The sequence below is a fragment of the Labrus mixtus genome, chromosome 2, assembly GCF_963584025.1.
Source record: "Labrus mixtus chromosome 2, fLabMix1.1, whole genome shotgun sequence".
Lineage (NCBI taxonomy): Eukaryota > Metazoa > Chordata > Actinopteri > Labriformes > Labridae > Labrus > Labrus mixtus.
The window spans coordinates 10,103,904-10,125,912 of NC_083613.1; the positions used below are offsets into that span (position 1 = coordinate 10,103,904).

The 22,009-nt window shown below is 40.6% G+C and overlaps 1 protein-coding gene across 1 annotated transcript in view; it reads left to right on the plus strand.

The window, feature by feature from the left end:
* The first annotated feature begins 27 nt into the window (after window positions 1–27).
* The window catches only part of cnnm2b (cyclin and CBS domain divalent metal cation transport mediator 2b), a 51,528-nt gene continuing 29,546 nt past the window's right edge, over window positions 28–22,009 (plus strand). Inside the window, exon 1 of the mRNA XM_061050981.1 lies at window positions 28–2,449. Within this exon, the coding sequence (XP_060906964.1) occupies window positions 964–2,449 (1,486 nt within the window). The 5' untranslated portion in view covers window positions 28–963. The remainder of the gene's footprint in view (window positions 2,450–22,009) is intronic.

A 22,009-nucleotide genomic window follows, 5' to 3' on the forward strand; every position in this document is an offset into this window, starting at 1 on the left:
GAGGATCTGCATTTGACTTAAAATGATGCCTTTAAAATTGTTCTTGGTGAGCAGACAAGCCCTGTGAAATGATATACTGTTACAATGATTGACAATTGGTGAGTCCCAACACGCCATGGGTCTCCAAGATAAAATCAAATCAAATTAAAGTTATATTTTTGTTCCACAGAATAATGGATTTCTTTGCTGATTTACTCTTTTTTTTTCTTTTCCTTGTGAAGTCAAAAATCTTAAAACTCTCCAGGCCTTCTAAAATTTTCCAGGTTAATAAAAACAAAATATATCTATGGTTGAATTGATTTTAACACCCACCTAAAAGTGGTCCCCATGGATTACTTCATAAGTTGACAAAAATAAAAACTTTTCGATTTTCTTTAAATCACATTTGGATCAATTGTGCCAATAAGCATGCTCTTAATAAATCATTTATTGCACTTCAATACAGCTAAAATGAAGTAGCCTATTTGAAAAAAAAAACCTTTGGGTTTGAAAATAAATTTTTCAAAAATTATGTCGATTATATTTTAGAACTTAGTGCTCCACACATGTTCATATTTATTTACTGATAACTTTATTACTTAGTAATTTATTTTATTTTAAAAATGAAGTTTGCAGAAAATCTGTTTTTAAAAAGTCACGAGTAGAGTCCTGACTGTCTCTTAACATGAGGTGCACTTGTTTTGGAATGTGATTCGCGAAGGAGGCTGCGTACGCCCCGCCTCCCAGCCAGTGACGCGCTCTGATTGGTCGCCGCCGTCGCCTGTCTTGGGGACATCAGGGGAGGCACGAGTTGGCCCATAAGCCTGCGCTCGCGAGTCATCAGTGTCGGACACGTAGTGGGAACGAACAGGTCCCGATGCACAAGTCACGGCAACCCTCGGCGGAGATGAAGGCGGACTCCGACTGGCTCTGAATTTTTAAAGCCTTTTTCATTCAGGAGGTTGGTTGCCAGTGGTTATCAATATGGCAGAGCCGTCATCCCAAGAACCCACCGCTGCAAAAATGGCGTCACTTAACCGGGTCCGAGCTTTGGCGATGATTTTCTTAACTGTCACTGGCTGTTGTGTCACCCCGACAAGTGGCAAGGAAGGGTCCGAGGAGACCGTCATCATAGGGCTGCGACTGGAGGACACGGACGACATTTCTTTTATGGATAGGGGCTACCTGCGGGTGAGTGAGCGGTCCCGGGTGAAATTAAGAGTGTACGGGCAGAACATCAACAACGAGACCTGGTCCAAAATTGCTTTCACGGAACATGAGCGGAGCAGGACGGTCGGGAGCCTTGACAGCTCCTCGGGGGATAACCAGAGCCAAGAGGACTCCTCCGGCTTGCATCCCTGCGGTATTAGGACTTCGGATATAATCATATTGCCCAACATCATTCTGAGTCGGAAAACATCCGGAATAGTTGAAATTGATGTCAAACCCCTGCGAAAGACGGAGAGGAGTAAATCGTATTACCTTTGCATCGCCACCGCGACGCCGGCTGTGGCCGGGATGCACGACCCGTGGACGGAGAACACCTGGATCTACCACGACGGGGATGACACTAAAGTCATCGTGGTGGAGGAGAAAAAGTTTCTGCTGCCTTTCTGGCTCCAGGTGATCTTCATCTCCATGCTGCTGTGCTTGTCGGGCATGTTCAGCGGGTTGAACCTGGGGCTCATGGCTCTGGACCCCATGGAGCTCCAGATAGTGCAGAACTGCGGCACGGAAAAGGAGAAGAATTACGCCAAAAAAATCGAGCCGGTCAGGAGCCAAGGGAATTACTTGCTTTGCTCGCTCTTGCTCGGGAACGTGTTGGTGAACACCACGCTGACTATTCTGCTGGATGATATCGCTGGTTCCGGGTTGATCGCGGTGGTCATGTCCACCATTGGAATAGTGATTTTTGGAGAAATTGTGCCACAGGCCATCTGCTCCAGACATGGCCTCGCTGTCGGCGCCAACACCATATTCCTCACCAAGTTCTTCATGCTGCTCACCTTCCCCGCGTCCTACCCGGTGAGCAAGCTGCTGGACTACCTTCTGGGCCAGGAGATAGGAACCGTGTACAACCGGGAGAAGCTTCTGGAGATGCTGCGCGTCACGGACCCCTACAACGACCTGGTGAAGGAGGAGCTGAACATCATCCAGGGCGCGCTGGAGCTCAGGACTAAAACCGTGGAGGACGTGATGACACCGCTCAGAGATTGCTTCATGATCCCCGGGGACACCATCCTCGACTTCAACACCATGTCCGAGATCATGAAGAGTGGCTACACGCGCATCCCTGTGTACGAGGGTGAGAGGTCCAACATAGTGGACCTGCTGTTTGTCAAGGACCTGGCGTTTGTGGACCCGGATGATTGCACCCCGCTGAAAACCATCACAAAGTTTTACAGCCACCCGTTGCATTTTGTGTTCAATGACACCAAGCTGGATACGATGCTGGAGGAGTTTAAAAAAGGTGAGAAAAGCTCCTTAGAGGAAAAACCCCCTCTTTTCTCAAAGATGCACTTTATTATTCATTTACCTTTTCTGATCCCATGCGAGATAAAAGTCTTCTTATTCGTTAAACCTCTGTTGACTCTGAAGTGACAAAGGTCATGGCACATGCAGGTTGACCTTTCACCTGTCCACCCTGCCCCTTCTGATGAGGCAGTTATGTAATAGTATATTAGAGGTTATGGAGGAAGCCACAGCGTGTCCCTTTATACTGATTTAATCCCCGTGATCCCTGAGTGAATCCTAAACACTTTAAACTAGGGATGCACAGATGTGTCGATAAACATCTGTATATCGGCCTTGTTTGCAGACGTCGGCCCGTTGGCACTTGATAAGTCGCCGATGTGTATCTGTCCTGTGCATTCATTTAATGCTGGCAAGCTAGTAAAGCCCACCGTACTGCTGATAAAAAAAGTCTTTATTGTAAAGAAAAGTTACCTGTTGGACAAACTCTGTTTTAGTTTCCAAGAGGAGGAACTGTTAACAACAGTCTAAACACATCCAGTCACTCAGCTAATCTGACAAACACACACAAATGATTATGAAGGTGTAGTGGTACAAATATTGGTGTCTTGATCGGCAGTCGGCTCAATAGTTATTTTACAGATTGGCATTGGCCCTGATTTTCACAACCAGCTGGATCTCTACTTTGAAATCGGAAATCGCAGGCTGTGATGGAAAAAGAAGAAGAATAGGGCGCTGTTTTGGCATTTCTAATCAAGGCAGTGAAGCAGCCTCATCAGTAGTGAGGTGAACTTAACACAGCCTCAGTGGTCACTTCCTGTAGCGAGGAGGAGGGAGGAGGTGTCCTTATCTTTCTCCATCGCTTCCATTCACTGTTAATGTTCACACAGTTTCTCTCTCTCTCTCCTCCTTCTCTGTGTCTTACTTTCCTCCTCTCACTCCTACCCCCCCCCCCCCCCCCCCCCCCCCCTCTCCCCCCCCTCTTTCTCACTCTCACACTCTGATTTGTGAATGCATTAGGGGACATGTGGGAATGGTGCAACAGCGGTGCTAAGGTTATCAGGTGGGGGCATCTTGTTTGAGAACCTGCTTAAATCCCTCTCTACCTCTCTTGTGCTTGCCTCTGAATGATGGTGGCGATAACTCCTTTTGTCCAGCCCTGGAATGCAGTCGTGTGGATAATGAATAACAGCCTCTAAAACCCTCGAGCCCCTCGTGTGTTGCGTGTGTGTTTATGCGCATGGTGTTTGTGAAAGATGTTTACCTCACCCACGGTTTACCTGATGTTTTGCATAGCCACCACCCTCTCTGTTCTGGCCTCTGACTAAGGTATTCCTGGCAGTGTTGGAGGATTTGGTACCAGTTTGTTCTTTTAATGTCATATAGGTGTGACCTTGTGATACATTAGCACACCTGCTCAACCCCTGATTCATCAATACTTTTGAGAAAAAAAAAGCACGGTTAATGCATTGCGTGCAAATGAGAATACTCACTTTGCTTTAAGCGGATTAATTGGGTGTAAAAACAGAACAAACCATTCAGCTCCATTACCAGAAATTAGGTTTAGTTCCAAATGCCAAATTAGCATTACATAATACACTAGCTGTGGGGGTTTGTTTGTTTTCATCACACTCCATTATTTACAGAAATGCACTTGCAGCATAAAACATCAATTCCACTCGATTTTCTTGTTTTCGTCCTTTTTCAAGCAGAGTAAGTGAACGTAACACTGTGACATGTTCAACTCTATTATCACGATATCATGATTAGCAAATCTGACCCGAGTATCTCTCTCAGATCTCTACATGTGCTAGTCCAAGAGGAACATTGTGTGAACATTGTGAACATTTGATGGAGGAGATGTTCTTTCTTAATGTTCAAGTTCAACACCTGCTTCTTGACCTGTGGCTCAGATGTTGGTCGGACAATGAAACAGATAGGAGTGGACACATTTTTGACCATATTACAGGAGTATCAACAGAAACCTTTAAATTTCAACAGCATATTGAATATAAAGGCAAAGTGAAGTTTTAATTAGATAAACAAGACAACTAAGCGCTCTGCTGCTGTGCTGATGCGCGGTCATTGACAAATCACAGTTTAATACTTCTACATTGATCAGAGCACACCTGTTGTGACTCTGGTGTCATGTTTGTGTTATTCTCTATAAACATATTGCGTATTAATGTAAAATCTAAAGGGCGAGGAGAAAAGGTTATAGGCCGTTATGATGTTCGTTTATAGTCTGAGTAGTTTTGTCTTATTGGGCTTTAGTCAGCTTTGGTTATTTAAACACTGTGGAGAGCAAAAGAGACAGACTCCATTCAAGTAATCCCATCTTTCCTCCATTTCATCTCTTTTCTCACCTCTCAGGTTGATAGTTGGATCGTAAACATTGTTCACAGTGCTTAGAAAGAAGGAACTCTCTGCCGTCATGTCCTCTCTCATCTAACTAGTTTACTGTTGGCGACTGAAAACTGAGGCCAGAAGCTCTGTTATTCTCAAACTATGGATGATGGGTTCTGGAAACATTCTTAAAAAGCATGTCTGTTGTAGATATTTAGTTTTTTTTTTGCTGATAGAAAAAACAAACATTTACCAAAGTGGAGGAAAAATTGGCTCAAAATGAGTATTGCCATGCTGTGCTTAAGGCAATATATTGTGATTTTTAAGTCTAATTTATGACAACAATCACCTCACAGTATGCATAACATCTGTTTGAAATAGTTAACCAGGGCGTTTGGATCTACACTTGTATCTTTGTAACATCCAAAATCATAGCACTACTTTTTTTTTAAACAGTACAAGGATAAACAGTTGTCGGTATCAATAAAAATATATAAAATAACTTTTAAACTATTATTATTGATACAATGTGTCATACAGCGTTACCACACTAGTTTATTGTTGTACTTTGCACTTCTTTCACACAGACTAAATAATGACCTCTATTTACATTTCACAGCTTGTTTTTGGGACACTCCTCTGTCTGTAGGTTGTTTGGGTTTGACTCCTGCTTTCATCGAATTCCTTGGTGCATCAAGGCTCACCCCCTTGTTTTGTACAAATTATGTATTTTTCTCCTGGGTCCTGTCACAGGACAAAGTAATGTCATCAGCCTTTGTGCTCACTGAAATCCTTATCAGTGAGTTTTGGTGGAAATGTTCGATTCTGCAGTCATTATTTGTGGCATTTGTTTTGCACGTTAAAGGCAGAGTTGGATATTTTCACCAGGTCCTTATTAAGAATGTGGTTGAAAATGTGTTTAGGTCCTGACAGAAATGAATAAGTCATGTGCTCTGACAAATGAACATTAAAAATCTGTCATCTTTAGGAGTTGTGAGCATTTAAAGACTTGATTTGTTCATCAAATTGGCACCTTATTGGTCTGCCACAAGGTACCAATTTAATGAACCAATCATTGTCTCCCTTCTGATTCTCTACCCCTTGTGTGCACGAGCCCACATTAAAAGTGCGTCACCGATGACAGAGTTTTTACTGTGAGTTTACTGACTGCTGAATGAGACATGAGACGACGTAGTTTCTACACACAATGCAGGCGCTTGCATTGTGTAGAAGGAGCAACGGCGCCCGTGCATGTAAGTTAAGGGCGTGGCTTTTGAAGGAGCACAGAGGGGAGGGGGTGAGTGTAGACGGAGCACTGAGGGAATGCTACTTTCAAAATCATGCTAGTTTTCGAAAAATGACCAACCCTGCCTTTAACAGATGCACAGTTTATTGTTCTATTATGATATCAAGATGATACTTATGATTTGATGATATCAGTTTTAGTCAATAAATCATCTCTATTACTACTCTGAAACTTGTTAAGAATTAGAACCCGTTAACTGGGAATACAATCTATACTGAGTGAGTGATACAATGACAGAAGATTCAAATCAAGGGACAACTCGGTGTTGTTAACGGCTTCTATTGCCTCAGGTCGATCTGTACTCAAGATTTGATAGGATTTTCGGGAATATTGTATGTTTCCTCCCTGTGAAATACAAAACATTGTACATCCACATTATGCCACTATCATGCAGACTACATTAGTTCATCATACAGGTGCAGCTATAAAGTAGTTGCTGCGGTTGGCCCAGGCCAGAGGGAATTCGCCTTCAGCCCCTCATGGAAATCGTAAGCAACAGTTGTAGCGAGGGGCTGCAGGTCAAAGTTTCCCGTCAATCTGGCTCTGTTCGCAGCACACACTTAGTTCAAAGTGCTTTGTATTCTAAGTCACTGTTAATTAATTTGATGCCGCTTGCAGAGCTGCACAGACGTCTGAAGTCTGTTACAAAAAAATGCTTATATGAGAGACTGTGCAGCAGCGTTGGATATACCCTTCCACTAATTTTCTCTTTGTACATTTGGATTTGTGAGAGATCCTTAAAGGTGCCTATTTGCAAATTTGCAACATGAAATAATGGAGAATTAAAAATATGAAATGCTAAAGGAAACATAGAGGAAGCTGTCTGGTTGTTAGAATGATTTAAAGGTGTACTGTGAGGAGTTTTATCTGGTTTTCAAACAGACTGATATTTATTAATATAATATAATTATTAATGTCTCCGTATGACCTACAAAAGCAAACGAGACCATCAGTGACAAGATAGATTTTTTTCTATATGCTTATTTTTAATGCCTGAAACTGCCGCCGTAGGGTAGTTTTCAGATGACTGATTGACAGCCTTTTTCTTTCTGGAAAAGATTCTCAAAGAGTGATATGTTTGACTGTTAAAGAAAGCATGGTTAGATTATGGAGGGTTAGAAAATCAACACAAACCAGAAGTTACTCACAGGAGCTTTAAATACTGTACTAGCTCAACATTTACTTTGCAGTGACGAGCAAGTCTGGATGCCAACTGTAAGCACACACTCATGTTTCCGGCTCCCCAGGTTAGGGGTTACGGTCAGATTCATGCAGGAGCTGTTTAATTTGGGCCGACACCCCTCTGGAAACTTCTGACCCCTTCATTAATTGCTCTTGGTCCGCGATTGCAACAATTACTGTCATCCAGGGGCTGCCTGTCAAGCTACAGGTTTGCCAGTTAATGAGTGGGTCAGTGTGTGCCATTTGGGACAAAACCAAGTAGTTGAGTCAGAAACAGGGATTTAGCTGCCTCTCTGACTTTGAGTTATGTGCCTTATTCCTGAAAGTTATTCACTCACTCACATGCTGCGTAACCAGCCATGTGAGTGGAGGATGTTTGAAGAGCTGATTTCAGGTTATGCACAGGTATTCTTCTCCAGAACCCTTATCTCTGCCCCTGGGGAGGGCAGGACACCCGCCTAACTCGAATATTGTAATCCACAGGGGGACTGGGACTTGACCCAGCAGAGGCAAGGAAAACTTTATTCCCCAAATGTCTTCCTGATAAAAAAAAAACAATGCACAGACCCAAGTGATAAATTAGAACGCCTGTCATACCTAAGATAAATGACCATCGTTGTATAAGAGCATGCTGTGAGTATATGTGTACGCTTCACTGTTTTAGAGTTAGATCCCCAGTGTAAAAGAGTCTACATGAGGCCGGGCACGTCTTGAACTAGTTCCCTGATTGCCACAATATAGGCCAATCTATGCTTAATTCAGATTCAACAGCCTTCACGGTCCTTTGCTCAGTGCTTTGTCTTAAAGTGAAACTCTCCCGTTCCCCTCTGTTAGCCCTTTTTTTTGATATACTGACAGGAGTTTTGTGGGTTGCTTCTCATGCTTTATTCTTTCAGGATGTTTGTGTGGATCGTATCATAGCAAATGTCTTAAATGTGTGTGTGTGTGTGTGTGTGTGTGTGTGTGTGTGTGTGTTTACTTGGTAACCCTTGGTGCTAATGCTGCAAAAAGTGTTGGGATTAAATGGCAGCATGTTGGTCAGGACACTTAATGTTTCCTGATGAGGGACACCCCTTTGAACTCAGCAGGACTACTCCTGCCAGCCGCTCCTTTTCTCAGAAATAATGACCTCAATCCAAAGGTTGTCTTTTTTTTAATTACCAGGCTATGTGTCAGGGAGAAGGCATTAAATGCTATAAGCCATTTTCACATGCACTCTTGAACATTTCTAGAGCATTTCAGGAGGACTGCCTCTGAAATCCTCTTGTTATGGTTGTTTACAGATGCACCTCACTGTGGGACAAAGCTACAGAGTCTGCTGTACGACGCTATGATGACAATATTTGGCTTAATATCAATGCTATGTGTAGGTCAACTGGACAACATGCCGGCAAACGTCATACAGCAGTTTAATCACCCTACAGTCTATGGTCGTTCACAGGTCACAGAGAATAAACGTCACCACTCCTCTTGTTCAAAGTGACTTCTCATGATTATATCCTGCTGCGTTCCCATATCTGCTCACTCAGACGTTCCGTGTAAAGATTTTTTTTAAAAACCTGGCTGGCAGGAGAAACTCTTGATAAAGGATAAAGGCAGAGTGAGAAATTCGGCAGTATGCAGTTCACCTTAAAAATCTTCAGAAGTTTTTCAGGAGTATTTTGCGAAGTGTGAAAGCATAAATATATGTTTTTTTCTTCGATGAAATGTAATTTTTGTACAAAAGTTTGTCCATGCATGTTACAAGTACATGTGACAAACACTTGAGTGTCATTCTTATGTGAGTGTTGTAAATCAAAAATTTTAAATTTTGGTTGAATGGAAATACTAGATTTTGGGAGATGGATGTAAACCTTAAGTAACCATTATTTATACTACCATTACACCCGCATACCATTCAGGTATGTGTTTTTCACATGCACTAAGTAATGGATTTCTTTGATGAGAGAAGGCCAAAACTTCTGTTGTAGAAACGAGTTGGACGGTAACTTTTCTGCTATTCTTCCTTTGACTTTCGATTCAATGGACCAAACACTGTTTTGTATGTTTTAGCTCATTAGATCTGCAGAGACTTGAAAGTTCCTGGAAACACTGCAGGTGATCCATCACTGTAAACATTTCAATGTCCTTCATTTTTGTCCCTGTTAGGCTGAAGTGTATGTTGCCTATAAAGACATTAGTGGAGTCAGTTCAAAGACATGGACTTATATCACCCTCTTAAGTGAGTAGTAAATTGTATAGTAACATGCTAAAGAAAACGTTTTACATTTACTCAGCAGACATCTATCAACATTTGGATTTCTTTTTTTCTGCAACTTGGCAAACACAAATCTATATTCATTGTTTTACTTTCTCTTATGGGCTGGAACACCAAAACATTGAGCTGAAGGACACTAAAACTCTCGTGGGCTTAAATTCCCAGAAGATTTCATCACCAGGAGTGACTTAAGCCCCATGCAGGAACTTTCCCCTGGAACAAGGAACCTTTTGAGGAACTTCATCCATTTCGACCACAGGACCCAGGGTCTACATTTAGTTCTAGGATTATTAATCAACCCCTTAACAAGATCCTGCTCGGGGCGTAGTACTTCCAAAAGGTCCAGGGATCTTGGGGGCAGGGCCTGCAGTGCTTTACGTCTCTGATTGGTTAGACACTTGCAACGTTTTAGGTCACCTTCTATATTTAAAATGTTGAGCAATTCAAGGTTGATTCAATGAATCCATTTGCAATGCAATACAGCATGATCAAAAAGAGCACAAGCTGAACCTTCTCCATGCTAACAGCCTAACTGTAGTGTCATACAAATTATGATGCTGGCCTGTCCTAGCCTTGTGTGGCGTCATCCTTAGTCGTTCTTACCGCCAACTACTCTACTAACAGTGTAGTGCAGTGACTTTTATTGCTTCCCAATACCTCATTAGCCTGATTTGCATAATCTTTCCAGGACTTCAGGCCGTGGTGCAAATGCTGACAACAATTGGCCACAGGGACCATTTAGTTCCTTGAAGAGAAGTCCCAGGAACTAAAAGTTCTCAGAGCCTTTGGTCGAAAAGGGGCTTTAGAAAGTACTTTGATTCTTCATTATATTAAGTAAAATAATAATTGCAGCTGTAAGGATGTTTTCTCAATGTTTCTCAAACAAGTATCAGATTACATTTTACCTACTTAATAGATCAGTGAAATATAGTTTTGGTAGAAGTCAGGCCTTTATAAAAAGGGTCAATGAAGACCGGCACCATCATACCGTCAGTCTGTCTTAAATATCAAAACAGACCCCAAGCAAATGTAAATAAACCGAAACCTAAAATTCAGTTTCTACAGCTAATAATTGTATGTGTCAACTTTGCTAGCAACCCTATAGGGGTGCTTTTAGAAGCTGAGGGGTACGTCATAGATAGGCTATACATTAAGAATATGAGTCCTAAGAACTTGAATCTATCGACATTACGAAAAGCTGATGTTTTAGTTCTTTTTTTATAATACTGGTTCACATTGGGTCGCAGATTGCCTGGCAGATTGGTCGCGCCCCATGTACAGGCTTGAGTCCTCCAAGTGGGCTGCCCAAGTCCAACTGCGGCTCCTTTCCTGCATGTCATTTCCTGTTTTCACCTTGCACACTGAACCTGATGTGTTTATTTTTCTATTAATTGCGAGAATTCGCAGTCTTGTACACATGAAGCAGAGTCACCAAGCAGTGAAGATGATTTTTTTTTCAATACTTAAAAACATAAAGAAAAGTATCAAATAGTAAAATGTAACACAGTAGTTTGTGTTTAAAAAAGCCCCATACATTGCAGTATAGAGTACGCTTATTGAATAATTATCTGATATATATTTCATTCAACGTTTGAGTTTTCAGTTGTTAGGTGAAATATAAATGAATGAACTCATGATTGACTTTTGGTGATTGACATGTTGTCTGGATTGAACTCTTGGGTTTGTAGCGTTTAAGGACTGGCATTTGAATTGGCCTACATTCTTCAGATTCTGGTACAACATGGAGTGTAGCTTTTAAGACCCGATTAGTACAACAGTTAAGGAGAGTGAATCTAGGCGCAGTGCATTCCCAAAGCCTGTCTGATCTGGCATTATGACTTTTACTTTACATTTATTTTCCTCTTGGTAGAACACATGCACAAGTCCAACATGAACACAACAGTTCAGCCTGTCTGCGGCGGTTCAGATGTGTCGAGCAGAGAATTAAAGGTGGTACGGTAAAATGTTTGCTTTTAGTCTATAGGTTGGCTATGCCAGTATCTGATACTCCCCTTCAACTCCCGCTTTTGTTGTTCTCAAACAACTGTGTCAGTGTAAGCTTGCTTTATTGGGCAATAACTGGAAAATGCTTTGGCCTCCAAATTTGCCCCACTTGGCAAACCTGTGTACAACCAACAAAAGAAAATAAAGGTGCCACTGTCTAAAGAGAAATCACAACAAGGTTCCTGTTGCCTTGAAGATGACATGATATGAAACCTCACTTTGAAGAGCCAGTTGTGTGAATTTCTTTTATGAAGAGACTTTTGATCTGGACCTCTGTGACCTGATCATGGTCTGTATGGTCGACTTGTGTGATGTATCAAAGAACTTATAGTAGTAGAGAGAGAATTTGCTTCTATGACTACGAGAACTATAGAGCTGAAAAAGAGTAAAGAATAGGCCCTAGATTGTATTAAGGAAGCTGGTGGGATGAATTAGAGGCCCTTATTGTAACAGGTGAATGGTTATTTCTGTATATTTTCAGGCAAATCCAAGGAGTATAATTTTTTTTCTCTCATCTTATCAAAATGTCTGTTTTTCATGAATTACAAAAGAGACAGTTCTTCATATTACTCATTTAACAACTCGTTTAGTTTCTGGTAGCCTCTGATTTGCCACCCCAGAAGGAATGCTTCGGTAGTTTTGTGTTGTGGATGTAGTTAAGGAGCCGAGTCTGCTTCCAGCACATGTTGCCAAGGATCTGTAGCCATGCACTACTGAAGAAAATTTGTTATTACGCAATCGAGAATTCATCCACCCCCACGCTCCTTTTAATAAGCCGTTTCCCAAAACAGAGATCACACTGGACCTGTGTGTTGTTTCTTTTTGAAGGGACAAGGTGTTGACGGGTTATTTAGACTTCTAATAGACATGAAAGGAGAGCTATTCTGTTGGCTAACACTAAAAGATACTGTACAGGTCTGCAATGGCACCAGAATCATTGTCTCATTTCTATCCAGAATGTTGGTTTTAGTGTTACTCCTAAAATTTAAAGAGGACACAATATACCCCTACATACATTCCCCTGTGGTCTAAATGAAACATCTGTGCTGTGCTTTGGTCAAAATATAACATGAATGAAGCACCAGAGGAGGTTTGTGACCCTGTAGAAACCAGCTCTCTCAGAACGCTCCGTTTTGGTGTGTGTGTCTCTTTAAATCAGAATCAGAATCAGAATCTGGGTTTATTGCCAAGTACATTTACACATACAAGGAATTTGACTTGATGTATTGGTGCTAAACAATTAAAAAGGAAATAAAGCAGAACAAGTGACAACTTAAATAATACAGTAGAAGAAGCTATTACAATATATAAAATATAATTTAAAAATGTAAAATATAAAATATAAAAAATAAAAACACAAAATGTACAAAAGGTGCAATGTCGGAGCTGTGTAGTGAACTATGAGAAAAAAAAATGTAGTGAGAATAAAAATGGCGGACCTGCGCAAAAGTTTTGTTCTAGGCTGGGGTGGAGTCCATGGGTGGAGATACCAGGGGAGGGGAGGAGATTTGTAATTTTTTTTTAAACGGAGTTGTTGTAAGACTTATGAAGACCACAAAGGACTGGATGGGGTTGTTTCACATTTTGTGGGTAGACAGACACTCTGGTTACCCATATACAGTATATGTTCAGAAACACTGTCAAAGTGGATTTTTCTATATTGTCCCTAATATATGCCCCCTTTAAAATAAAATGCCTTTTTAGAACTAAAAGCTCCTATGAGGAGTTTTCAGCTAGTTATTAAACATACTGATGCCTCTATGTGATCTAAAAACCATAACCAGATCATCAGCAAGAGGATTGATTATTTCAATTTTAAAATATTGTATGCCTGTAACAGTTGCTGCAGGGTAGGTGTCAGATGTGAAGATTATCAGCTCACTGCTGGAACAGCCTTTTTATATTAGCATTTTCAGACTCACTGAATTGAGAGATACATTTGACTGTTAAAAGAAAGCAGGAGATTTTTCATCAGAAAAACAACTTACACATGTACCGGACAAGATCAGCAGAGAGATTGGACTTTGTCCAGAGGGGGCCTCAAAAATACACAAACCGAAAGTTTCACACAGGAGCTTTAAATATTCTGTTCAATGAAGTGCTAGTGAACGTCTCTGCACAGCACAGGTTCAGTTTATTTGTTTCATGGTCTCAAGCTTTGGGACTCACTTGTCGGTACCGATTTTGATTGAATCGTTCGACACAATCCTTAATAGTAGATATTATTACTCTTTAAAGAGACATACAAGACTGCAACGAGAGGATTCAGGACACTTCAATGAACAATGTGAACACAAAAAACTTGCTGCCAAATCAAGAGTGCGATCTGTAATTCCATCATAACTCTGAGATGCTCATTAGTAACAGTTCTGAAGGGAACAAGATGAAAGTTAATTGAGATGTCTTGTTTCATGTCTGATGGGTTTGATAGCAGAAAAGTAATAATTTTTTGTGTACTGAAAGGAAAAGCTAGAAGTCAAGTTTGTTTTGACTACAGTCATATCTGAGATATTATCATGGTAGTTTGGGTGTTGTGCGTTATGTCATTCTTTTCGGAAATTGCTGCTATTAGTGTTGCTGTGTGTTGATTAGGAGTAGAAAAATGATGATGCTGGTGTGCAGCAGTGATCACCATGTCCTACTTTAGCCCAAGTAAAACTGTTCAAATCTGTGAAGCCCCTCACAGATGGAACGTTTGCTGTGGAAATTATTTTCTCAAAGGGCATGCACTGCACTAGTGAAAGAAGGTAATGCTGCTATACTTTATGATTTACTAGTTCATTTTCAATATCTCTGAGTCTCTGATATGCTGTGAAGCTGCTACGAGCTGTTCTCACAATATATATCTGTTCCTGGGGCAAACGCTCCCTCTCTCTCACTGTTGGTTGTTCTCTGTACTTACACGTGCAGATAAGAAAACCAAACTGTATATTTCTATAGTTTCTGTCGAACTTTGTCTGAGCAGAAGGAAAAATAAGGCCCATTCAGGCTGCCTCAGAGAGGCACAGAAAGCCCTCCAGCTTGGTCAGCCCAGTAACCAGGCTCTGTGCAGCACACTCAGGGAAGCAGAGCCACTTGCTTGTGCAGCAAGTCCCTTCCCCCTCCTCCCACATTCCCTCTCTCCCTCTTCTCTCCATATTGTCCTCTTGCCCATTTCCCTCGGTGTTATAAATTACAAACGACACAAACCTCCAGGCCTAATGCCCTGCCATGGATGCCTTCCAAGCTGCACTTTTCAGAGAGCCAGGAGACTAGCTTCATTGATAACACCGGGCACACTGTCCGTCTCTCCATTTACTGGCTAGAGGAAAAGCCCAAGACGGGCCCTTCACAGGCCCGAAAGACACCAGCGCTTTTTACAATCAGCTGATAGAGCCTACTTTTCTGAGACTTCAGTGCAAGTGTTTCATTTCATCTGGCCGTGTAATCGCATCATTAATAAATTAAACAACAAAAAGGATCCAGCATGCAGACCTTATACTTTACTCTGATGTGGTGCCTGTGTTTTAATTATTAATCAAAGTTTATGGACTATAGATTGTCTGTAGGAAACTCATCAAAGTCATGTTGAGCAACCTGTGGAAAATTTTCCAAAGACAGTTTTGGTTCCTGAGAAATTGGCACTAGTCATGGTAAACTGTTAGCAAAAGCAATAGACTGCGTAAAACATGGTCCGAGGTCTTAGTGATGTCATCCATTTGTTTCTGAAGAGGAGTTTTGAAGCTCAATGATTGTGGTTGCCATATTGGAAATGATATCTCCAGCTATCTTTTATTCAATCTAGAAATCTATCAAATAGTTGAAGTTAAGGCGGGCCTCAAGAAATGAAGTTGAAGTTTTACAGTATGCAGATGATATAGTCTTAACTTAATATTAGGGCCTGACCGATATGAGATATTTGGGGCCGATATCGACATTGGGGAGGAAATGCCAGTGTAATACAATGAAACACAAATGAAATGCTATTTGACTGGTGAATAAATCTAGCAATATCGGCACATATCTGCGTTAAAATTAGCTGATACCAATAGTCACTGTATATGCTAATATCAGTTGATATTTTCGGCTGGCTGATTTTTCGGTCAGGCTCTACTTGATATCATGTAAAAACCTCTCTCTCTCTCCCCCTCCCCCTGTACAAATAAAGACATTACTGTAGCTATTCAGACCAAAACTGTTTTCTGAACCAGGCTGGTAACATGTTCATTTCTGCTGTAAAAATAGGCGTTTTAACATGGGTCTTAATAGGGCTTTCTGGGCTTATGGAGCCAGCCTCAAGTGGACACTAGAGGAACTGCACTTTTTTGCACTTCTGAATTGGCTTCGTTTTCATCCCTGGAGGTTGCTGCTCAGCTAAAGCTAAGCCAATGGGCCATTGTGTTTCAATCATAAGACTTCATATGACCGTTACTTGTCCTCTAATTGTAATTTTAAAGGTAGGATCAGAAATAATTTAGACATACACCCTTTCATTGAAGATAATAAACATAACTCACAAGATAACTGTTCAAAGCACAATCAAAATATGGTGACATCATTTAGTCCAGCTTACAGTAGAACCTTATACTTACCTACTCTATTGTGCCATGCAAAGACTGACATATCAGACGTACAAGAGAGTCTTCACCTTACAAACTTTTTTTTAACTTTTTCTCACTCTCTTACTTCACTGCATGCCGACAGACTGAAATGTAGCAATTCCAATGAAAAGTATATCTCAGCTTGTAAGTCATCATGTATCAGTTAGTACGTCAGATTGAATTTTCTTTTGGTGAAATAATATAATTATCATATGTTTCCGTAGTACTAAAGAAACATACATTATTAACAGCAAATAGAGAAAAACACTGTTCAGATCATCATCCATCTGCAGAAATAAATGGGATGAAAACCAGATATCTGCTTGTTTAGCGTTACTGTAAATAGATTCATTTTAGTTCACTCATTTCTCTTCATATGCTTTCACTTTTTCCCTTTCTGGGTTCTCCCACCAAACAGCTAGTGGAGGAAACTGCTAATAGAGCCCCACTATGGGCTGCAGGCCCCTGCCACTGCTCCAGCTGACCCCACAGACCCAGATCCAGCTCCAAGCTTTAACCCCATCCCCAGCAGAACCCCCAGCTTCAATTATTATTCCTGTCCTGTTTCACTCATTGCAGATGGAGATTTTTGAGTTCACTGATTGTTCAGACTGAGCTCAAGAATTTACCTCCTGAGTTTTCACTTCAGTAGACAAAAGCTGGTAAAGCATGTCATTACTTTTCAAAAAATATTAAGTCATTGTGATGGTTGTCCATATTCCCACAGTGGCCATGTTCCTGTGACGTCACACTCAGGGTGGAAAGCTGTGATCTGAGGGTGTCAAACAGGTTGTCACGTGTTTAAAACAAAATGTGATCTGATCTCTCTCTCTGGATTTTTACTATCCGTTGTCTTTGTGGTTGCTTTTCATTTGGGAAGCGATGGAATGAACACAGCTGTCAGCTGGATATTTATACAGCTAAAAACCTGGAATATAACAGTACAACATGATAACATGAGCGTGACATCACAGAAACATGGCCGCTCTGAGAATATGGTGCAGTGTTTGAGCAGAATGATTACAGATCTTTCTTAAGTGTATTCAGGTTGTTCTACTGTGGCAGGGCAGCACACACTTTCAGATGGACTAGTCATGGACTTTTTTTAAATTATTGTTATTATTATTATTGTTAAGGTTTATTTTTGGGTCTTTTTATTCCTTTTTTTAAATAGGACAGTAGATAATCCGAAATCATGAGAGAGAGTGGGGAATGGCATGTGGTAAAGGTGCCACAGGTCAGATTCAAACCCGGGTGACCACTGTACTGCCCTACAAAGGCAAAAGACCTTAAGTCGCCAGAGTGTAGAACTGAGAAAAATGACTTTAAAGTCTTTTTGTTGTCCAGCCAAATGAGTTGCAGGCAGAATATTGGAAATGTGGCAATTCTTTGTCTTTTTAATCAGGTTATTAATGTACATAAAAATCTTGAGCTTAAACATGACCTTTGACCCTTATTTGGAAGTTAAGGTACTCTGCCGTTGCATTGCCTGTACAATAGTAAGGGGTCATGCCAAGGCAAAAGGCAGTAACTTCCATTTGATAGCTCCCTTGGTTGCTGATCACTATATTAAATCAGTATATGATAATAATGATAACATATACATGAAATCTTGTGATCATGGCACAATTAAGTGCTTGATGACAGATATTAAAACAAAGGCATAACACCTTAACTCCACTGCAGTGAAACAGTAACTTCACTTTGATCCGCAGTAAAACAAAAGGCAGAAGACCTTTCATTTCATTTCATCAAGACTTCATTTTCGAAAAAATTGAAGTTACTGCCTTTTGCCTTTGTAGGGCAGTGTACCCTTTGCACTAACCAATAGGCTACCAGTGCTCTGTGATGGACTTTTAATTATTATTAATCTTAAGGATGATCCTTTCTATCTTACAGCTTTATCACACTACTCATTGATTAACATGGCCTAAAGCCACGTGGCTTTAATCTACAATGAATCACCATAACTTAGCCATAAGTGATATCAAAAGGAGTGATATTAAATCAGGTTAGTGTTTAGGATAACACATTTGTTTTTGATTATGACTGTTGTCAGCAGTTTGACTGTTCTGTGTTGATGTGTAATGTAATAAATCCAACATAGGATGCAGGACATTCTTGCAGGTTTCGTGTTCCCTCAGCAAGCCTCACGCTCAAAGCTTATTGCACAAGGCCAGAAGCTTTTTTATTGAGTACTTAGCTCATTCTAGCTTTAAGGATTTTGCCCCGGCTAATTGTTTTATTGAGGTATTAATGATGAGTTTTAAAGCTTCAAGTACTCTGTGCCAAAAATGCGTGTTTTCAGGTGTTTAATGAGCTTTCTTTTTCTGTGTCACAAGTGTAGAGTGCGTCAAAGCAGCTGGTTTCATTATCACGGGGCTTCATGACATTATTGACATGACATTATGCTGATGTACTGACATGAACTGAAGCTTATTTCTAGAATTATTCAGATTAACATGCAGTGGGTTCAAACATTTCTTAACATGTTATTTATTACTGACCTAATAAACATGCTTTGCCCATTCTCACACCTTCTCCATTACTAACTGAGCAAGTGAATTAACATGTATATTATATATACTTAAATTGCTATTCATAAACTCAGATTTATCAATAACTCTCTTAAAATAAAACTGAGGTTTGTAGAATTTGAACAGGAACATTGTTACAGTGTTACAGAAATTGATTATAATTGGAACAGCCACTGTGATGACATCCATCGTTTTTCAATTGGTCAACTGTCATTTTGAAGCATGAATTTCAGCACTTTTGTTGCTGCAGTGTTGGTGTGCTGGAGCCAGAAATGACCATAGTGTGCCACTGTAGTGAGGAGAGAAGTGAGGCGTTTGAAAATTGCAATATTTTCAGCCAGCCGCTGTTAACTGTGACTGTGTGAAACAACTGACCCACTCTACAGTTTTCATGAATTAGCTCCAGAACTGTTTATTTTGCTGTGTTGCATTTTGACCTGAGTCGGAGTGACTCTCCTTCGAGCCGGCCTCAAGTGACCATTTGAGGAACTGCAGTCCTATTATAATGGGTCGCATTGATCTTTTTTTTTTTTTAAACTTTTGACCCTAACAGGCTAACTGTATAGCCACACTTCAAGTCTATAAGCTAGGCTAAACGTATCAAGAGTCCAGCTCTGTAATTTCACAGACAACAGATGTATATTAAAGCTCTCTTTCCTGGTATAAAATTGTAGTTTTACCGTTCCCCAATTTGCACTAAGGTAGTGCATGGAGCTTTAATAATCAAAGCAAGAAAGTATTTGTTACCTAATGCTGGTTCAAAATATCGATTCATCAATGCTGTGCAATCATTTTTTCCCCAATTCAATATAGATTCAGGGAAATCCTGAGATCAATTATTTCCATTGTAATAATACCCCACTCCAGTGGGGGCACTGTGGGTGCTGCAGTACATCCTCATACTGTACTTTAAATTTTATTCTTTGTTTATTAAAGAATAATGCAACAATAAAATACATTTTTTATTCTTCTGTCATCTATACGTATTATTAAATCGATATCGAAGCATATTGATCAATATCGAATTGAATCAATACTGAATCAAATCATGACCTAAAGAATTGAAATTGAATTGTGAGGTTGTGGACAATACTCAGCTCTATTCTAAACTCTGAATATAACGTGTGAGCTGACGATCTTGTATTTAAACATGACGACTTAAATACTCTTAAACTGGTAAGCTGGTTCCTGACATAAGAACATTTTTTTAAGGTTATAAATCGGAATGGATGCAGTTCTACCTTCATGTGTTTCTCAACTTTGAAACACCCCAGATTCCCGTCATTGGTGTGTGATGTGCTCACCATTCAGCAGTTGCAACACTCACATAACAGAACAGCACCTGACCACAGGCCCATTCATCTATCCCCACTGGTTTCCCATTGATGCCTCTCCTTATGACTGAGGCCCGAAGGAATCTCCACCCAGGGGATCTTTCAACAACAAACGCAGCCAGCTACGACAGCAAGCTGCTTCTCTGAATGAACAACAATGTCATTCCAGCAGTGTGCGGGTGTGGGGCTGTACTGTATGTGTGTGTGTGTGTGTGTAGTGAAACACCACTGGTTAGTAGCAGCAGAGTGATCTTGTGACCAAGGCCCCTTAATGACGGTTAGGAGCTGTGAGCAGACTTAACTTGTCGGCATTACACTGATCAGTCCATATCATAGTCCATAAAGTGTTTGATCTGAAGCCCAAGAAAGAAAAAGAAGAAAATGAATGAGTGACTGAACACAAACTGGTTGACATCACAGAGAAAATGTTTACGGTGCTCAGAGACAAAAAAAAAAGATGAAAAAGATGAAACAACATAATTTATACAGTATAAAGAAAGCAAAAGTAAGCAGGTAGACATGTGTATCGTAGTAAGCACAAATCCTTAAATGATTTTAATTTCTGTTGTCCTATGTGAATTTCCCAGCACAGGTCAGCGTTTGTTGGAACACTGTCTCGTTAACAACTACATCACCCATAAGGCCCTTTGCTCATAATGATAGTTTTGTGCCATAATGCAGTCTCCTTCAAACTGTTAATCTTTGCAGGGTCACCACACAAGACCACACCTCTCCGGCAGGTAGCTGTCATCTACAGTTCTCGTCTCTTCATAGTAAATATTTCTAAAACTACTATTATCATTATTCTACAGTTCATTTAGCTTTTATCCAGAGAGATGTACATCAGAGAGTATACAACACTAGATCACAGGATCTAGAAAGGAGGAAACAGCTTCAGTAATATATTGTAAAAGGTTTATTTTTGGGCTTATGCCTCCACTTTGAGATAGGACAGAGGATAGAGCTATCAAGCTATAGAGGCTGGCATGCCTCTGCTTTTAAGTATTGTTTAGTATGTGTGTGTGTGTGTGTGTGTGTGTGTGTGTGTGTGTGTGTGTGTGTGTGTGTTGTATCTTCAAACCACGTTTTAATCCTAGGGTTCATCTTTTTTTCCTTCTGACAACTTGCTATGTCAACGTTAATGCACAGCATATTGCCATTAAACTCTGAGACGTGTGGACTACTTGTATATTAGTTACTAATGTTATATAATATAATATTTAAATATTCTGTATTACAGGGCTGCACACTGGCAGCAGTTAGTGTTGCATGTGTTATCACAGCAAGAAGGATCCGGGTTCGATTCCCTGTCCAGACTGGTCTTTCTGTGTGTAGGTTCCATGTTCTCCCCCATGCATGCTTGGTTCTCTCTGGATACTGCGCCTTCTTTACGCCGTCACAATGTGTTATAGATGTGAGATGTGTGGTTTCATGCTGCTGTAATATGTGCAGAACATAGTTTGGCATTGTGTTGCTGGAATAAGCAAGGCCTTCCCTGAAATAGAAGTTTTTTATTTGGCAGCATATGTTTCTCCAAAATCTTTATCTATGGTTCAGCATTGATGGTGCCTTCACAAATGTGAAGGTTACCCATGTCATGTTCACTATTGCATCCCAGTGACATCACATACGCTGGCTTTTGACTGCTAAACTTGATGGTCCATCTCCTCTTTAGCCCGGAGTAGTGTTCTAGTCAAGACCACACTAACCGAGACCAAGACATACCTGAGACCAGAGTGCCCCGAGACCGAAACAAGACCAAGACATTTAGGGATCGAGACTGAGTCGAGACGAAGACCAATGCCATGCCTGTGATCACTTAGATCACTAACACCAAGAAGGATGCTGAAGTAAAGGGGGGATAAAAAAAGGGGGGGATAAAAATCAAATTATGAATGAATTGATGTTTTTCGTTTTTTTTAGAAAGGGGCGTTTTCCTTCTAATCACAGTAATGACGTGAAAAAAGCCATTCAGTGTTGGTCTTGACTGGTCTTGATTTAAAATCTGCAGT